Here is a 21329-nt window from a genome sequence, read left to right as displayed (position 1 = left end):
ATAATATATATATATATATATATATATATATATATATATATATATATATATATATATATATATATATATATATATATATATATATATATATACATATATATACAAGTTCTATTTTTCTGAACTATGTATGTAATTTTAAGTGAATACTTTTAACAAATGAACAATTTAAAAGTAACAAAAAAGGATGCATTGAAGTAACTGTTTGTTACATCAAGGAATGCAATCCAGATGTACTATTGTTATTAAAGAAATGTACAATTAGAAACAAAACAATTTAATTTACCTAAAAAAAAACAAAAATGTTGAATAATCTAACCCAAAATTAAGTACAAAAGAAACATTCAGATGCAATATAAACAGAAACAGATAGCTAACAAGAAAAATAAGACAACATTTACTATCCCAAATTAACGGAAATATACTTAGGTCGATAGCAACTCATGTAGAGAACAATGCTAAAAATGCAAAATATTTTGAAAATCTTGAAGAGAAACGCGCAGATGGAAAATCTATATATAAGCTTAACTATAAAATGCAATCATAACTGGAACAGAAAATATACTTAGTAAAGAATTCTGGAACTCTGAAAACAAACAAATAAATATAGAAGCTTTGAAAATGTGTTTGAAAAATCCATATAGAATATAAACTGAGGAAGAAACAAATGCAAACAAAGTATAATTAACATATTATGCGAGACTGTCTTAGATATGCAAAGCGGACTGACAACACACTTTTACAAACTATTCTGGAATAGCATACATCTTTTTTAATGAATTCACTAAATTATTCATTTATATGAACAAACCTTGGGTGGCGGAATTTGATAGAGGGTCACCATAGGCAAATTATTGTGAAATTACTTAAAAAACTCGGGCAAGCGGATTCTGAGGAGAAGATTTTCAATGTTTTCCATATAAGCATATATAGTGAAAAGCCATGGTGATTGTTTACGAATCAACATAGGTTGAAGGTACAATGTAGCCTTAGGAACATTTCTGTGAAATAAGTATGAAATCGGGCCAGCAGTGTTTGAGAAGAAGACTTTCCTTTCGGTCGCCATGCAAAACCAGAGTTCTGCCACTTTTATTAAAGGAATGGTACAACCCAAAGGAACATTTTTCTGAACTTTGCTTGTAATTGCCATCAGTGGTTTAGGTGGAGAAGTTGTTCGAAAGAAAATGTTGAAGACGGACAGACGATGACAGACGACGGACAGTGCTACCACAATAAGTCATATGGACACTTTGTGCCCAGGTGAACTTTAAAGCCTTGTTTTCTTTAAAACGATACAACTGATGTATTTTAAAAAACAAGAATTCTAAAATTGGTAGAATTTTCCCCAAAACAAACATATTGCGATATTATGTGATGTGGTTTTTAAATGGTATGACTATATCTATATACATGTTTTAACATTAACTTTACTTTCTAATGTGTAACGTTTGACTGTATTTACTACAATTTTCATGATTAATTGTAGTGGAACTCAGATCCAAGGATCATCCTCAGCTCTTCGTTATATGGCTTATAAAAGTCTTTCAAAAGTTGTTTGGTTGAATTCCACACAGAAACAGAAGTTTTCCCTTTGTTGACTTTTGTCGTCGTTTCGATATACTGACGTATGGTGTTGTTATTCACCGGCCCTAAAATAGATATGTATGAGTACAATAAAAAAATAACAATACATGATGTTGAATTATTTCAAAAGTTCGAGATGCAAAAGACGATGAAATACTTTGTTTCTGTTCGTCAGATTATAACCATATCCTCAACATAATTTACGTCTAATTATTGTTGGCGAGGAATAAAACGTTTTAAAGAAACACTCTTTTGTTGCAGTATTTAGTATTCAATAACTATTTTTAATAAATATGTATTAAAAACACCAGAACAAGTTTCTTGGAGAACCTAGAATAAATATTATATTTTCTTTATTAAGTTTGTAGATTTTTATATGACAAGGAATAATGTTCTTTTTGTTGGAACCGTAGCGGCACGAACTGGCGTGTTATATTTGCGTAAACTTATGGAAAGCTAAATCAGTGTGTGTGCGTGTGTGTGTGTGCGTGCGTGCGTGCGTGCGCGTGTTTGTGTGTGCGTGCTTGCGTGTGTGTGCGCATGTCCGTGAACGTGTTCGTGCACGTTTGCGCGTGCGCGTGTGCGCATGCGCCTGCGCGTGCGTGTGCGCTTGCGCCTGCGCGTGCATGTGCTGTTGTGCGTTCGGGTGTGTGTGCGTGTGTGTGTGTGTGCGTGTGTGCGTGCGTGTGTGCGTGTGTGCGTGTGTGTGTGTGTGTGTGTGTGTGTCACGTGATAAATTGCGTCATAAATGCTACGTTGGAAGGCAATATTATGCTTGGAATGAAGATAACTTTACTATTGCTTCACCATTTTAAATGAAACGTAGCGCAGTCTACGCCGCTTACAGAGCACCGCCCTCTATATTTTACCAGAGTTTGATTGAGAGTTTAGTTTCTTATAACACTTCGACAAACCTTACAATAATCGATCGCATAATCTCGGACTCGACTATCACTCTGTGGCAATAACAGTACGGTTGAACAGCAATTTAAATCATTCTGTATTTAAGCTTAAAAAAGACATACCTAAATCTAGAAAATTGAAGGCCCTCTGCAGACAAGGAGCATAATCTCTGCTGCATGATTCCATTGACAATACAAGCACTTGCTCTTGCGGAAAAACGCGGTAAAACTCCTTAAGATGTACAGCGTATAGGCCGATATGGATACGCTGAAATAATACAGAAAAGAAAACGAAATTTATTGGACGTAAACCAGTGTGTGGTTTCTAATCATACAAATAGAAATATATATATTTGTTAGGGTCAAGTGTAATAAACGAGCGATAAAGAGCTAATAGAATTTTTTTTATAGTGTGTTTTTTAATGTATTTTCGTGAAATAAATAAAGTTTATTCCAAAATTTTACAGCAATATTGGCTTATTTATTGGCCTTGTTCAATTTGTGTGTGTCTAATTTAAGAAAGCTTTTTCTAATATATTTAACAACATGATCCGACATTTGGCGCTGGCTTCAGACCCCCCCATCCCGCCCATCCATCCCCTCCCAGAAGAAGTCAGCCCAAGATAACAAAAAAAAAGTGGTGATAAATGGTATGCGAGATAATAGGGACAGCAAATATGAGCCAACATTTTTGTCTTTGTCGTAACTGTTCACCAAACTTCACACAATGTTCCTTGCAATTTTAAGTAGCAGATAATTATTTCGTGTCTTCTGTTATCAGGACTGCGGTAGGTTCATTACCAAGCGTAGGAAAAGTGTCATCATTTGGAATAAGAAATCCTCTTTAATTAACGTTTAATAATCATGAATCTCCACCTTTCTCTCTGGCCCATAAGGCGTATTTGTGTGGTTTGTTTCCACTAACCTGGCCGACCCTTTTTTACAACCGACCCTAAACTTTATATTTGTTATACATTATATAGATTTTATATTTAAAACTTTTTACAATAGCGATATACCCTGACATAGTTCGGTTTCGTACAGATATCCGAGCCCATATTTCTCGAAACTTTCTTAAGTCTCTTATAACAGGATTAAGCTAGGCTCACTGTTTTTGTCCTTCAATAATTTGTATAATATTTAATTCTTAAAAGAGTTAATAATTAATGAGTTTTCATAATTAAGATAGGAATTATCTTTATTATAATCAAGATAAACCATTTTTCATTTGTCAAAACTCAATTTTAGTATGTTTTTTGGCTAATTGAAATAAGCTACTTAAGCCTGTTAAGCTTAAGAAGTTTCGAGAAATTGGGGCCTTGTTCTCAATAATAAAAAGAAAATGAAAATATGCCCTCCCACGGCCTTTTTTGGAAATGTAAGTGGAAACAAAATTACGATTCTCCTTCTTACATTGTCTTTCTGGTTCATAATACTATTTCAATGATTCAGTATGACTTTGTTTTCCATTTTTCTTTATTTTTTCTTATTATCAAGTTTGCAATTTATTTAAACTTATTTTTTGAATCAATATATTCTTATTTTAAACTTACTGTACGTTTTGGTTACGAGATTGAATGTTATCCAAATGCGTTGAGAGGTTTTCATTCGGGAATGTGCTTTCTCGTTTTGGATGAATCATGCATGGAAAATATAATTTCCTTTATTTGAGTAAAACGAATTAATATAAGGAAATTATTTTCCCTTGTTTATAATGTAAAAAACACCAGGGGGCGATTGATAAGCACGAGGAATTCGTGCGAATATGAATGTAAAGTCATTCAGCTTTGGGGAACCGATCCGTTCACATCGATTCACTTGATTGTTAAATTTTACAAGAAACTGTTGGGTTTTTTTCAAAAGTTTTCTGTAACTATGCAATTGCATCATATGAATGATAAATTTGTTTTTCATTTGTTTTCAAAGAACATAACCATGTAATATACATTTGTATAACTTGATAAAGTACGTATACATGAATCTTTAAAATGATATGTTTTCTATACATCTTTGTTCAGGAGCTTATGGGTGATGAGGCCCGACATCTAGTGGTACGAGACAAATCTTGTAAATTTGAATGACAAACGGGCAGAGGTTTCTGAGTTTTCCCCAGAAGTAGGGTTTTATCTCAGTTTTTCCTCGGCCAGTCGACTACGTCTGTAAGCTCCATTTTTGCCAGGCATGTTGTTACTAAGGTATACTTTGCTCATGTTGCAAGTTCATGCTGTATGTGTTAATCGGTTTGCCAAGTGCTTCACTGAGACTTACAAAATAATACCATTAACAAGTATTGATTTTGTTGTTGTCTATAGAGAGGAGTTTATAGAATTCAGGGAAATATTGTTTTACCCCGCACATCTCCTCTTGTCCCTCCTCAGGTTTGTATGCGCAATAACGTGCCGTATGATCTTTAGTACATTCACGAAACTCCTGTGTTTTTCTCACAACCCGATCATGAAAAAGTGCAGCCGACTTATTTTGATCTTTTTCAAAATAGGTGTATTCCGAAATAAGTCTGGAAGGCAATACAATCTAATATTATAAGCAAATATATGCTTTAATAATACTGACGTCACAGTTAATAAAAAATCGACAATACTAAAATTTGAAATGGAATGCCTGTGGAAGAAGGATTACGTTATAATAAACGTCATGACGGTAAGTATTAGTGCCAGGAACTATTGTGCATCGCTTTTGAACATTTTCGGGTATCAAAGTCAATGAGCAAGTATAAAGAAACACTACCTAGTAACAGGATCCCTAAGAATGGCGATTATTTTCGCTTTAGGGTTTAAATCAAATATGGTATCAGCGTTTGTATATCTTGGTTCAAGAGATGCTGGATCATTAGCAGGGTCAAGTTTCCATCGGAGGTTGTTGTACATCATCGCTGGATTACCGTCGCCTGCAATAATGAAAGACGACAGAGCTTTAGGACGGAAAGACGAAACGTTTATTTCGACGTGTACAATGGTCATCGTCGGCAGCACTTATCATTATAATAATCAATGCCAATTTGTATGCAAAGTAACAAACAATGTAGAATAAACGAACATATATATATACAAAAAAACGCACGAAATTAATACGTAATAAAATGATTAACTATTGTAACTGTTATATTCTATCTTAATCAAAGGCTGATTAATTTTTACTAGATCACGTCTCCAACATAAACGACGCAACGCCATTGGTTCAGGACTGGTCACGCGGTGACCCTATATTTTTCCGTATCGGGTCACCAAATTTATATCGTACCAAAATGGCGTCTATTTGAACATTCCGAAACGTAATGAAACATTTAAACATGTATTTGGGTTGTCGACGTGATATATACGTTACGGTGTTAGTAGGTGACCCCGTAACTTATAATATTAAAATCGAACATTAATTATAGCGGATTTTTCTTTAAGAGAGTCTATAATAAACATACAAAGTTAAATAAGGTAAGTTACACTATTTGATTGCAGCAATTGTAAATATTTAATTACAGACGGTCTTATATTATTTAAATGCTATAACAAAGAACTGTATAAAGAAGCGATGTTATAGCATATCTAAATATAGTTCTTGGTTATATCATTTAAAGACGGGCACACACAAACAAATTGAAATTCATCTTTGATATTGTTGGAACTACAACAAAGATAATATATATTTGATATCTACCAAATTGAATATGAAGAGGGTGCACAGACAATCGTAGTCTACCATAGAAAACTCGTAAACTTTTGGGCAAAACTTCTTGAAAACTTTCTTATTCAAGACTAGTCTTAACATTTCGATACATATCTAACATTGTGCTTTTTTCTAAAGTACCATACCAATTATGTTTAAACACATCTTGTAATCCACATCTGAAGACTGTCATAAATGTAAAACCAAAATCATTTAATGTCTTTCTAATGTAATACACCCAATTACGACAACCTTTATCACAATCATACTTAGATTGCGAATATACAAATTTATTAATAATGTTAACAATGATGGCCTCCTTAAACCAATATGACAATATACGCACATATCTTTGAATATATGAAAGGTATCTTCCTAATTCACTATTAACAGTGGCATTGCAAGTATTGGTTTTTAGCGGCGGATCCAGAACTTTCTAAATGGGGGGGGGGGGGGGGCACAACTTATTATCAATATCAAACTTTTTTTGAATGCATCATTTTAATCATATAATGACATGGAATTAACATTTGTCTTCACTGTCAATAATGTTTGGCTAACAATAATTGTTTAACTGCAAATTGATCCCGTAGTAATTTCAACACAACAGTTAAACTGAATGGCAATCTAATTAATTATATGAGCAATGAAACACTTCATTGGCAATAGATTTATATTAAGTTATAGAAAATACCTTAATTAACTAATACTATTATTAAAAAAATTATGAACTACTTTTACTGATGTACCGGCATACATCCGAGATTGTTTTCAATGGAAAATGACCGAGGTGTTCCGAATGAACAGATACTTTCATTTCAAACAAAAGTTGGTTTTACTAATAACTGGAAATTGCCTTTGAAATTTTAACTAGGCATTTGACATAGTGTTCATATGTGTTTGTAAGAAATCATAAACAAACCCATTATCGTTGAGTGATAGCCATTTGCGTCCTTCGTGGCTACAATATCTTCAACTCCAGACATAAACCAGTCCAAGTAAAACCCCAACGGCTCCCCTGAAATGTTTTGAGTTAAGTTGAGCGTATACAAAGGCATATATAATGTGTTGTTTAGTTTGCCTGTTTTTCTAAAAAGCTATTTATTCAAGTCAGTGTGTGTATACCACGTGATAAATTACGTCAGTGTTTGAGGAAACTCATCACCTAATTAAACTCCGATAACATAACGAAGACGGGGCTCTTTGAGATTGTCCTTTGTTTCACTTAAGATGGTGAAGAAAATTAAAGATATCTTTGTTTGGTTTATGTAATCATTCGAAGCAAAATGTTGCCTTCCGACGTAACATTTGTGAAGTAATTTATCACGTGGTACACACACACACTGTAAGTCGAGGTACTGTGATAGCTTTTGCGTGATTCGTTGTGTGTGACGTGTGTACGTTTGTGTGTCTCGTTCAATGTCGTTTCGACCCCTACCTTGTGCCTTTAAACAGGGCTTTTATTTGACTTCATTGTATTTCATTATAAGGACCGGCCAGTCAGCCAACGAAGGTGTAACGCCTCGGTCAATTCACCTCCGGGGGCTGACTGGCCGGTCCTTATAATGCCATATGGCCCGAAGTGTTGTGTAAATATTTCTTATATTATACCGAACATTTTATATTACCATTCAATAAATATAAAGCACTTTAGATGTGTTTTATTGAACATAGCTTATATTGTTTACTTGCGACAATTTTTGCCGTTGTAAAAAAAGCAAGCCACACCTACCAGTTGTATGACGTCAGCGGTCCATATTACATTTTGGCGAGGTCCGGACCGGCATTTTTTTATATGGACCGGTAACGGCATAAAACTGGATTTATATCAAAATACATTGATACAATTACCGATCGACTTTAAATATACAAAGAAGTGACACATTTATGTAAGGTATAATTTTGACAATAGGGCTTGATGCTGTACTTTTTTGTATTATTTAAAGTTCAAACGACACATTCATGTGTCAATTCAGACATGTGTAGGTGTTTTGAGGAATCGGAACACCTTGGCCATTTTCCATCATGTTAATGGACGGTTTACAATGTCAGAACTGTTTACATTTAACTACGCTGCAAGCGGATCCTGAAGTTATTTCTGTTAAGCAGTTAAGCCCTCGGAATTTACTCTACGGAATCCTTATTATTTATGCAATCAAACACTTCAGTTGGGATCAACTTAGTAGTACAAATTACACGTTAAATTCTCTCACATTATCATTATTAAGTTTACGGACTATTTGTATTAATGCACCGGCATACGTCCCAGGTTGTTTTTGCTGGAAAATGGCCGAGGATTTCCGATTTGATTTGAAGCATCGCCGATTTTACGAAAGGAAATTTGATCACATTTTTGTTTAACAAGTATTAGCAAACCAATACAGTACGGTGATGGTGTCATTTCTAGACGAACAGAAAAAGATTTGTGCTTGAAAGTCGTACTTATCTTCTAGAAACAGGTCTCTCATACTGTATTCTATTTTATTGTCTTAAATAAGAGCTTGCAGGACTGTGATATACTACAAGAAAGATAATTTAAAACAAAACGTCTCAGTGCCTTAAAGGCCTAGTTTAAGGAATGTTTGGTATGACAATCCCCTGATGTGCATCTCCTGCTAATTTCACTCTGATGTCACAGTAGGGGCCAATTTCCTGTTTATTTGTTTATTGTCTCAGGGCCGTTTAGGGTATATTTCTATAATAAAACCTCCAAAACTACACAGAATGATATTCGGATCGGAGATCTGATAAGACAATTAGGCAATTAGATTAAGATCAATACACAGAGGTTGTGTACAACGTTTTTTGTGTGTGTTTTTTTTTTTTTTTTGGGGGGGGGGCACTTATAGAAGGATTAAACTAGGCCTTTAAGGATGGGCAGCGATGCAACAGTTGATAGAAGGACCAAAATTTAAAATGTTTAAACAAATCAATTTCTATTTAGTTTTGAGGTTCAATATTTAAAGAGCATGATTCATATATCCGTTGCAACATGAAAAGCTGTTATTAGGAGTTGAGCAATTTTTACGAAAGAATATTTTATCAGATTTCCAATCAAAAGGCATTTTCGTTTTCCCGGAAATGTCTTAATACAAAAAAATATGTGAGTCAAATTTATCGGAACTGGCCAATCAACAATGTATTGGGGCTTTGTGGTGATTGCAGCTATTTAAAACAAAAAGATATTTGCATTTTTGTAACCCGAAAATAAATTTCACCCACTTCTTTTCATTATTTGTCTAAATAACTTTCTTACTTGACAAGATATCATCAAGAACTCTGAAGACAGTGTTAAATAGGTAGACTGGGCATAAAAACGAAGTAATAATGTCGATAGACTTTTCCGAAATATGTGAATGCTTTTTGATTCAAAATCTGATAGAATCTTCTTTTTTAATTTGTAATATTTTTAACTCATTACTACTCCAAAATATGTCGACAAGAATATATGTTTTACTATATTAATATACGTTTAAGTTTTTGGCCTTCCCCACCCACTTTTGCATTGCTGCCGGCCCTTAAACTAAAAGTATAAACCCTAACCATTCTACAGTAGTATGTCAACTGGCGGAACAGTGCAGATGGACTGGCCTTGCAGCTGGGAAAAGTTGTTGATGTTTTTATTTGAAAACAGTGCTCTAGCCAATCTTACTTTTTGTTATTGTTTGCATGAATAAAATTAGAAAGAGCCTTTTTCAATACGTGACCTATTTAAAATATGTGATTTTATTTCTCGGTCACAAGTTTCCTTGTTAAATTTTGTTACGTTATTTATGTTTGTTATTCAATATTCATGTAAGAAAATAGCTCATGAGCTAATGTTTCTTGTGCACATTTTCCCGACTTTAAATAAAGATATCATGTTTTGTCTAATGTTTTGTCTTATATCTTGACGAATGTGGTGCATTTAGACTGACAAGTACAAAAACAAACATGTGTGTGCGCGCGTGTGTGTGCGTGTGTGCGTGTGCGCGTGTGCGCGCGCGCGTGTGTGTGTGTGTGTGTGTGTGTGTGTGTGTGCTTGCGTGCATGCGTGCGTGTGAGTGTGTATGCATAGGGCATTTATACTAGTGTTTCAACAATGCGAATCCGTGTATCTTTTGTTGTAGGTTATTTAGCATAAAACACTTTTTGAAGTACCAAAGTATTATTGTACACTGTTAATGTTAGCAATACAGCCAATGCTTTACACATAAAACTGACTACAGAAAAAATAGAAACAAATATCTCTGGGGCAGCAGGATTTATTTTATACGTATGTTCTTAAGACCAGGCCCCAATATCACGAAAATACTTAAGTCAAATCTCAATCTCATTCTCAACTCATTTTTCCACATTACAGTATGACATAATTAATAACTACTAACGTTTTACTATTTTTAAAGCACATTCTTACATGCATTATGTTGATTAACATGATTGATCAATATTCTTAAAAAAAACGTCTACAGCACAAATTGTACTTGAGTAAAACTCAAAAATAATAACTGGATTCAAGTACAATTTTTGCTCTCATTTTTTTTCTATAAAATATTGACCATTTTTTTCATCAACATTATAAATGAGAAAATGCGATTTAAAAAAAGAGTAAATTTACAATTTTGAATCATATGATGCTGTTATTTGATAAAACGATTTGAGACTGAGATTGAGATTTGACTTGAGTATTTTCGTGATATCGGGGCCAGCTGATTCCATAATTACAGTCTTAAGTCTGAATTCAGACTTAAGTGGCCAAACTGCATATCTTCATTTCATAGTATTAAGTATCGAGGATACAATTTGCTGAGTTTTATTGCTATTTGTAACCAACATTAATTTTTGTAAAAAGAAGTAGATAAAGAAGATTCGTTTTAGCTGAATAAAAGTGTTTTCCTGAGTCTGAGTTCAGTCATGAGACGTTTTGTAATATTGGCCCCAGATTGCTTCCTTTGAGCCAAAGGGAAACATGGACGTACGAGGTGTTTCATTTAAAGGCCTAGTTTATGCCTTCTATAAGTGACCCCCCCCCCCCCCAACAGTGTACAGTACACAACCTCTGTTTATTGATCTTTATATACTTGCCTTGATCCCTCTGACCAGTTTTCGAAGTTTTATTATAGAAATGGACCCTAAGTAGCCCTGAGCCAATAAACGAATATACAGGAAATTGGCCCCTACTGTGACACCAGTGCAATTACCAGGAGATGCACAGCAGGGGATTATCATGCCAATCATTCCTTACACTAGGACTTTAAGGAATGAGTTGTAGGATTGATGTCATTATCGGGGTATGAAGGCAGTTGGGGTGGTTAAAGCGTGTGGAGTCCGAAATTCCAAAACATCAATATTGTTTAATAATACTTCATTTCAGAAAACCCTACAGTAAACCTTTCTCACCTATTCAGTAAATAGAACGACCCGACCGTAACCGGAAACAATTTCCATGTATACTGTTAGGCGATCCGAACATATTCGAATATGTTGCGTTCGTCGGATGATAACCGCAAATGCCGAAAGGCATTTCATTTAAGGAATGGACGTTGCGGTGTTAATATAACGTAATTTAAAAGAACATTTTCAGAACAGTTATTATAGTTAATTTCAAAAACGTTTTCTTTGTGTAGATTATTATGTAAATTTCTGATTGGTTGGCTGGGAATAGTTGAATAGAACTAGGCTACACTCTTTCGACACATCAGGAAGTAAGTTTACAAACGAATGTCGTTCAAGAGGTCTTATAAGAAAGCCAGCTATTGAAGTTAAAAAGATTGGCTTAAAGCTGCACTCTCACAGATATACCGTCTTGACAACTTTTTTGTCTTGGAATGAGCCAATTTTGCTTAAATATCTGAGAACAAGTGATATAAGACTGCTGACAAAAGATCAGATTGTAATGTTTCATATTTACTTTCGAGAATTCAGTCCAGAGCTCTCCAAATTTATCAGTTTAACAAAGGTTACCCAGGGTCAGTGTAGTGTTTTAATGTTTTATGGCTTAAAGCGTTACTTATACTTCACGAACAATGCATAAAACATCAATTTTTAAACATAAATATGGAAACATGCGTTCTGAGTTGTTTTTCCGAAGTATTTTATCAGTTTTTTACAAGTATTTCTTTCAAAAAATGGCTTGTTCTCAGACAAAAAATAAAGAAGTTGTCAAAACGTTCAATCTATGAGAGTGCAGCTTTAAAATGTCTTTTACCCATTAGTCTTCGACCATTTATGTAATGTCCAGTTTCCTTTAAAGTATCTGCTATCTCTGGGTGTTTTGACAGAAGGTTCCATAGATAAGTCGTCCCACACTTTGAACAGCCAATTGAAAAGAAGTAAGGCAAGCATCTCGTAATTACTGATGAACCATTAACTTCTCGCCAACATGGATTTTTGTAGTTTGGAAGAAAGTCGAAAGGGCCCTGAAAATATGGAGAAACAGTTGTTATAACTAAGAAAATAATGAAAATATCTGTGCTGTTTAAGGTATTCACTCATGTTTTTGGACCAAACATTGTTTACAAAAGTGGTACATATTTTGACTTCTTAACAATACATAGATAACATCACGTGATAATGTCAACAACCAATCTGATCCTTCTGACCCGCACCTGGACAGGTCCCTCTTGTAAATGTTCAATGTGCAAATAATACCTTTTTGCTTTAAAAAATAGAAGAATTTGAGAATTATAAGATATTTCACTGAATATCTTTTATCCTCTGTCTTAACGGAAATGAGTTTTGTTTTCAGTGGGATGGCTTACACACACTGGACAAGATATGGCATTCAAATACCAGAAATGATTTCAGCAGACTTTCTGAATAAAATAACAACTTCAGTTAAATAACATGGGCTAATATCGATTTGTGATTGTTTCAAATTTATATAACACATACATAACATAACATATCTTTATTCAGCATTAAACGGCATGTGCACATTTATAGCCATATAATAAAGTACAATATGGAACAATGAAGACACAGATTATTTACAGAGAGGTCAAACATTCAAGAAAGTATGGTGTCATGCTACAAAAAGACATAGTAACAATTTACATATTTCAATACGTTAAGATTTACATTCAGATAAATGATCAATAATGAAGTGTTATTGCTGTAGCATTTGTTTCAAGGCAAAATGCGAAATAGATGAACTTCGCTAAGTTGTTAATACAGTGAACAGATGTTGATGACAAAAGATTGTCAAATTTATTAAGATTCGGCCACGAGTTATAATAAGGTTTGAGATATTGTTGTCGGAGGAGTTTGTATTTAGGACATACGAGTAAGAAATGATACTCACTTTCTACTACATTCATGTTGCAGTGTAAGCATTTACGTTCCGATCTTATAATGTTTATATACCTTCCAGTTTCAATGGCTAGGTCGTGTGACGAAATTCTAAATTTGGTAATAGCTATTCTATATTTATTTTCATTAACGCAGTTTAGATATTTTTCAAACTGAAAGTCATGCTTAAACCTTGCGTATGATGATAGTCTACTTGATTTGTTAATGTTTGCATACCAAGTTTGCTTATATATATCGACGATGCGTTGTTTAATTAATTCAAAGCTGATATCAGCAGTGTATTGATTTTGCCAGATGTTTGTCATACCTATTTGGTATAATATTACTTTAATTTGATTAGCCCAATTTTTGCCTCCATATATGTTATTGTTATCAGCGTCAGTCTTGAGAAATGTATATGCATTTACCAATAACGCATTATTTGATTTTAATATTTTAATCCAATATTTTATCATTATTAATCGCCTAGCTATTATCATAGGGAAGCGCCCAAGTTCACCGTATAATCCGTCTAAATTGGTCGACTTTTTTACGTTTAAAATTTTTCGGAGAAATTTACAATGGATTATTTCTATATTTTTAGATTCGCGATTTCCCCATACCTCTGCACTATAGTTAATAATTGGTGAAACAAGACTGTCGAATAGTTTGCATTTATCAATTGAATGTAACTCGATTTGGTTGAAAACGATAAATAAGTTATGGAGTGCGTATGAAGCGTGCTGTGCTAGTCGCTTTTGTGTTTTAAACCAATTGCCATTTTTAAAAGAAGTGGATGCCTAAATATTTGAAGGATTTTACAACGTCTAGTATAGTATTACAGAGTAAGAATTCATTGTTTGTGTGACGTCCATTTTCAAATATCATAACTTTTGTTTTGGTGGTATTTATTTTTAGTCCCCAATCATTGCAATATCGTTCCAGGTCATTTAACATAGACTGTAATGCTTCTGGTGTTTGAGCGAATAACACCGCATCATCTGCAATGAGTAACAGAAATATCTTGATTTCATTTGCTGTAAAAATACCAGCTATATCAGCGTTAATATTATTTATAATGTCGTTCACGAAAAATAAAAACATTAGACTGAAACTTGGATCCCCTTGTAATACAACTACTTGTGTTTTTCTTTCGGCAAGTATTTGGTTAAGGTGTTACGACTTTACTTTTTTTTACTTTTTCAATTAACATTCTTTTACAGTGATAGGTGTAATATCAAAATGACATGTTAAATATAATACCTCCTCTTAGCAATACTTTCCAGTGTTTTTCCCTATCAAGCTTGATTAATTATTCAGTTTTTTACCAACTACACGTCGATGTACAAAGTTGTTCTTCCCTTGTATATTTTGCTACTTACAACATTGCTATTTCAATGTATATGATTACCCTTAAAGTTAAACTTTTGAGAGAACTATCCATTTTACAGTGATATATTAACTAGAGGGACCGTGCGCGTGTGGACTAGCCGTACAACCGGGAAAACGTGTTGATGTTATCACTGTTTTTCGATGCTCTAATCCAGTATTACTATTTGCATTTTTGTATGCATGATAACGATTGGCTTTTGTAAATACTTGCTCGAACATGTTTTAATTTTAACATATATGCTTTTATTTCCAGGTCTCAAGCTCATTGTATTCTTTTTGATGTGGTGTGTATGTCTATTATTCATGTCGGAAAATATCTCATTGTGCTAATGTTTCTTGTTAACACACACCGACTTTAAATAAAGATTCTTGTATCTTGTAACTCGGTCGTGGCTAGCTGAAGAGCACATTGTAACCAACGCCTCAATCCACAATATCAAAAAAATCAGGGGTTGCACGCAAATTGAGTCTACGGCGGTTTAATTAAGATTTTTAGTCTCATTTTGAAGATGGCGGTTAGAACACCACGAGTATTTGACCATATTTTCACATTGTAAGAAGTATTTAGACATCAGTTGAACGGGCTTTATGTGTGGACAAAAATATACTTATATTAAACCTTAACCGAAAATATTATAAGAACTATTTCAATTGTACTTTTCAAATTTAAGTTGAAATAATGAACCATCGTCTAAACTGCTCTAACTTTATTTTTAATGTACAGTCGAACCCCGTTGGTTTGAGCTCGCTTGGCTCGAATGCCTCGTTGGCTCGAACTAGATGTAAAGGACCGATTTCTTTATACTGATTGTACACAATACCGCTTGGCTCGAAAAATTTTCGAGGCTCGAGGTAATTTTGCCGTTCCCTGGGAGTTCGAGTCAACGGGGTTTCACTGTATTTAAAGTCATTAATTTTACATATTACTAGTAGTATTTAACAAGCAATGCCCCGTCGAATGATCAAAGTTTTTGATTTGGGGTCCTCAAACAAATACAGTCGAACCCCGATAACTCGAACTCTCAGAGACCGGCAAAAATACCTCGTGCCTCAGGAATTTCGAGCCAAGCGCAACTGCTTTCCTTCAGTTGAAAGAAATCTGTCTTTTACACTCAGTTCGAGCCAACGAGGAAATGGGGTCAATGGAGGGGTTCAACAAAAGGCTACATGTAGATAAAATGACAATCTAATATTTATATCGGATATCTTAAAGCTGCACTCTCACAGATTGACAATTTTGAAAGTTTGTTTCAATATCAGCTGACTTTGGCATCAATGCTTTCAATTCAGTCATATAATACAAGTCTTAATAGAACAGATCTCGAATGTTTGGAAAACTGCCTTAAACTTCTTTTTAAAGAGTTTGTTGCGCTTTTAGCCATGATGCATTAGTATTTGAACGTAATTATCAGCAGTCCTATATCACCAGTTTTCAGATTCAAACGGAATATTTGTCTCGTCCTAAGACAATAAATAACAAGTTTTCAACACGATCAATCTGTGAGAGTACAGCTTTTAAGATGCACTCTTACATCCAAATAAGACTAACCACAATTGATACATTTGTTTTGATTAACCAAAACAGATGAAAATTGTGGAAAACAATGGTTTCAATAAAGGATACCGAGTTTAATTTGAAAGACAGGTACCGAAAACACGGTATATCTACCTTATGAGACTATTATATATATATAGTAGATCACAGTAAATATTTTAGCACTCACCAACCATTTAATACTTTTCAGCTCTTAAAAACACTGTTACAATCTTGTTATCAGTCATTAATATTTTTCATAAATGCATTATTTAGTAAGTATACGTAGTTGAAGGTGTAACACTCAAAATTTAAGTTGTTAATACATGCGTATGCATTGATTTTGAATAAGCGTGTCACTTTAAGTTAAACTCACCGAAGCCCTGATGTCAACTACGGGGCCCTTCTCTTTTAGTAGCATCTCGACAAGCTTCCGATTGCCTATTCTTTTCTTTTTCGGTGATCTCGGAACTAAGCTATCCTTTTTAGCTAATATGATTTTACTTGATTTACGTTGTATATCCAAGTCCTGATCATTTTTTATCACTGTGTTATATTCCATGGAGTCGGTATTAGAAAAATAAAAAAATAATAACAATATTACTCCAACAAATAGCACAATTAACTTTTTACCGATAACAATATTCATTTTATTTTCGAATTTATTTAAAATGTCCGTTTCACTCTTAAATTAGACCCTTATTAAATAGTAAACATTAACAGTAGATTAATGAATTTGATATCCGTTAGAGTCTATTATATATCATCTAATATAATAGTTATGTAATGACGAAAATGTCCATTGCATAAGAACAATGGTGAATTATAGCTTAAAGTCGAGTTGAAGCCTATTTTGGCCAACGTCAATAAATCTCATCAAAAATAGTATTAAACGATTAAGCTAATACTTTTCATTTTTCAAGTTTTGTACCAAAGCTTAAAATCTATAGAAACCACGCGGACAAACAGAGAATAGGGCTTATTGTTCACATCCAGCAAGCCAAGCTGTGACAAACACAATATTTGCAATAGTTTAAGCCCGGAATTATAGTTATTCGGGTTTTCCCAGCCTAATCCTCCGGTACAAACAAAATTAAACCGTTGTTATACTCACACGTTACTTCGGAGACAATAGAGTCATTGGACTGTTACATGAATTTCAATAGCTCGATATTCACCTTTTATTTGTACCGGCATGGGAAAACCCAATTAAGTCAATTCCGGGCTATATATATTGTACTTTCACATACACGATTAAACAGAACAGAACGGAATTTTATAAGACGTATACCATTACAGTACATAGTCAAATAATATCAAACACATTTACAAATATGAATTCAACAAGTCACATAATACAGAACAGATTTAGGTTAAATACAAATTAAAAAAAAAAGTTGTCATGAGCAAATTAAGAAAAAAATAAAAATAATACATGTACTTCATATATTAATAGTAAGTTTTGTAACATTGCAAATACACTACATTTTTAGCTCGACTATTCGAAGAATAGGGAGAGCTATCTTAGTCTCCCGAGCGTCGGCGTCGGCGTAACCACTTAATATGTAAAAATTTGCGTACCACCTCAAATATCAATTGACATATGGATTTTAAACTTTGCACACTTGTTCACCATCATGCCCCCAACTTGTACACAGGAGGAGGTCACTGTATTAAGCATTTTGACAGAATTATGCCCCTTTTTCGACTTAGAATTTATGTTAAATGTGGGTAATGTGTTTGCAATAAACAAAATGGGGGGGGGGGGGGGGTAAAGAACAAAAAATCGGCTTGGAAACGTGTACAGTCGAGTGATAACCATGAAGTTCGGAAAATAGGCATATATACATGCAAGCACAGTTACAACTATATTTGCCGAGAAAATACGAAAATTTGTGGATAAAATCAACACGTTCATTTGTAAACATTGCCTCATAAGCCACAACCTGTTCAATAACTTTTTTATCTTTAAAGTTGATCTACCAAACTAAAAAGTCGATCGAAGAATATGTTTTTCGCCACATACTGGACGCATACATTTTAATGTTTTATTTTCTCACTTAATATTTGCATGAAACGAAATTACGTCCTTCCCCTTGGAACTACGAACTGAAATCTGTATTCAACAAACCGCAAAGTAACAATCGGCATGTGACTTTCACAGAATGACGAGTGTTTACCACAAACAACTCTTTAAACACGACTGAATCTTCTGTTGAATAGATGCAACGAGAATAAAACTCCAATCGGCAAAATAAAAACTGAAAATGTACAATGTGGAATGTAAACAAACAACCGATGAGTTGGCGTTTGTAAAATGTACATTGGTAAATTATCAATGTTACAAACATAAAATGCACACAATTAATATACACGTCTGGACATTGGGCAACGAATAGCCTACATATTGAAGTACCTGGATACAAGCTTTCTTCAGTTATTGAACGGAATCGGACTTTCAGCTCGAGGTCACCACATCATTGTCTTTCGACCAACTGACGTCAAAATAGTTAGGGTGCTGGTCATTTTTGAGAGACCTCTACCAAATTCGAGGTCTCTAGGCCTTAGCGTGTTTTTTTTATTTTTGAAAGGTAACTGCGTATTTACAGCCTCCGGTCACAACGACCTTGGTCTTTGACCTACTGCCCTCATAAGCAATAGGGTTAATTTGCACGTTATGACCAACCTGCCTACAAAGTATGAGATTATTTGGCCATGGCGTTCTTCAGATATTGATCGGAACCCGATTTTTTTCTAAAGGTAACAACCATCTTGATCTTTGATCCACTGACCGCAAAATTAACACGATTTATCTGCTGATCCTGACCAATCATACTGCCAAGTTTTAGGTCTCTGAACCAAAGCGTTTCAGATATTGAATGTAAGCAGATTATTAACTGAAGGTCACCACGACCTTGACTTTTGACCCACTGACCTCAAAATCAATGTTTTATCATGGTCATGACCTACCATTCTAGACTGTGTATGATCCCTGAGTCTAAGTGTTTGTCATATATTGATCGGAAAACGATTTACAGCTGCAAGTAATCTTAAGATCTACACGGCATTGATCGATGACCAGTCTTTTATTCAATGCTCGACATATACATACAGGTCTAACTTCCACATTTTGTTCCGTCCAATTCCATGTTCCGTTTTGGCTTTTATTATCGACAAGGAGAAGTAGTATTTTAGCAAAGGTACAACATTTTTGCTACAATGCACAGTAGAAATGTACCTTAATGAAGCCATATGTGTACAATAAAGTTTCATTTTCTCATTATTTTCAGGATCTTCTTAAGACATTTTCTAATTAATGTTCGGATCACATCGCCTAATATAATTAATTTAAGATGTAGACGCGTTCGCCTTGGAAATATATTTAGAGAAAGCGAGAACAATCATTTTAATGGAATGTGAATCCTTTTCATCAACGGTTTTGCGAGGCGAATTCTTCAAGATAAATGACAGCTTTGCAATTTGGTTATAATTGATTGGATCGTACTTCTATGAATATTGTGAAAGATATCAGGTTCCTATAAGGAAAAGTAATTACTTCGCAAAAATAGTACTTGTAATTTTACCAGCCTGAGCATTGTTATGGTACTAGTTAAAAACAATTGGTTGTTCCGAGAGCATTAGCTCCATTTGCTGGAAAATTAAAGAGTAATAATAAAAGTTTAAAAAATCACCGTTCAATTAACACAATACCTACAACCAAAAGTCACTATCTCGTCTAACGTTTCAACATCCATCCAGCAAGGCTTATTTTTTAGATCATTGAAAACAACACTTTGGTGTCCTATATCCATCAACCCTTCAAATCAGGATTAATTAAAGATAATAAACAGATATTATAAACAGTATACATAACATGGAATTTGCTCGCGTTCCGTACTGCGTTCATACAGCATAAAGCAAGAAAATTTGCGATCAATCCTTAATTGAATATCACAGCAGTTTTCTAACTGTGAAAACCAGAAATAACAAAGTGAACAATGCAATGTTCCGCCTTCAAAAGTAATTTCGAGCACAGAAAATCTGACTGGCCATGTGTCTTATTTAAATACAGGTGTCCGAATGCTTCTATTTTAAGACTGATCAATCTTTTACGAACAGAACTGTTACGCATGTCCTGAATTTAAAAGGCAGGTGGTAAGAGCACAGAAACTCACAAGTATAGCCATTTCTGCCATTTACAAGACAAGAAAACACAGGTAGGGGTTTGAGTTTGAGGGTGCTTAAAGTGTTACTCGTATTTAAAATCAATACATACACATGTATAGCAAACATAATGATTAAGTGATAAACCTTTAACATTTATGGAAAATCAGATTCACTGATTACAAGATTGTAACCGTGTATTAAATAGCTGACAATACACAACTATTTAATGTGTGGTGAGTGCTAAAAGATTAACAGTGATCAACGATCGTCTGAAAAGTTAGAAATACCGCCGGCGTGTTTTTTGCACCTTTCTTCCAAATTTAACTTAGTATCCTTCATAAGAACCATTGTTTTCGATATTAAGTTATTCTTTTTAATAAATTAAAACAATTGTATTAATTATGGTACATCTTTTTTGGGAGTAAGAGTACATCTGTAGTTGAGAAACGCAACGTGCGCCGCATCCTACTGAACCGAGAAAAATATGTTCGCTTAAACGGTTTTAGCGTTAAAATGGATGAGCGCCGTATGCATCCCCTCTTGTATCCGTTTTTCATGTAAATCATGTTGTCAGTACCAGTATATATCGAACAGTTCTTGCTTCATTTTCAAAATATACCATACAGAACAGCAATGAGAAAGCATGGTTTAAAACGCGAGATAATAAAACTAGTTTAAAACCAACAGCTTCGTTCACTGTGCGAATGCAGTCCAAATGTTAGAATCAATGTTACATTATTGATACTCAAATGCGATCCAAATATTCGAATTGATTATCAACTGTTTATTGCGGTCCAAATGCTCAG

General features: G+C 34.1%; 1 protein-coding gene across 1 annotated transcript; it reads right to left on the bottom strand.

Annotated features, from left to right (window-relative positions):
- Positions 1-1473: 1473 nt before the first annotated feature.
- LOC128208538 (carbohydrate sulfotransferase 15-like) lies at positions 1474-16918 on the bottom strand. Its single transcript, XM_052912096.1, has 7 exons — positions 16733-16918; positions 12349-12559; positions 7084-7179; positions 5229-5388; positions 4833-4998; positions 2607-2751; positions 1474-1646 (listed from the first exon to the last, which is right to left on the bottom strand). Exons 1-7 carry the CDS (start codon positions 16916-16918, stop codon positions 1474-1476), a joined length of 1137 nt encoding a protein of 378 aa, XP_052768056.1.
- Between the last annotated feature and the right edge of the window lie 4411 nt (positions 16919-21329).

Source organism: Mya arenaria, chromosome 11 (genome assembly GCF_026914265.1).
Source record: "Mya arenaria isolate MELC-2E11 chromosome 11, ASM2691426v1".
In the NCBI taxonomy this organism is placed as follows: Eukaryota; Metazoa; Mollusca; class Bivalvia; order Myida; family Myidae; genus Mya; species Mya arenaria.
Note: the sequence above shows the minus strand (reverse complement) of the source record. Positions and strands in the feature narration are given on the sequence as shown.

Excerpts from the sequence above, each read along its gene's own strand:
- LOC128208538 (XM_052912096.1), bottom strand. The coding sequence starts at position 16,918 with ATGGAATATAACACAGTGATAAAAAATGATCAGGACTTGGATATACAA. Across the intron at positions 7,180-12,348 it reads AAATGGTCGAAGACTAATGG|GGGAGCCGTTGGGGTTTTAC; the intron begins GTAAAAGACATT and ends AAAACATTTCAG. Across the intron at positions 2,752-4,832 it reads GACAAGAGGAGATGTGCGGG|CGTATCCATATCGGCCTATA; the intron begins GTAAAACAATAT and ends GTATTATTTCAG.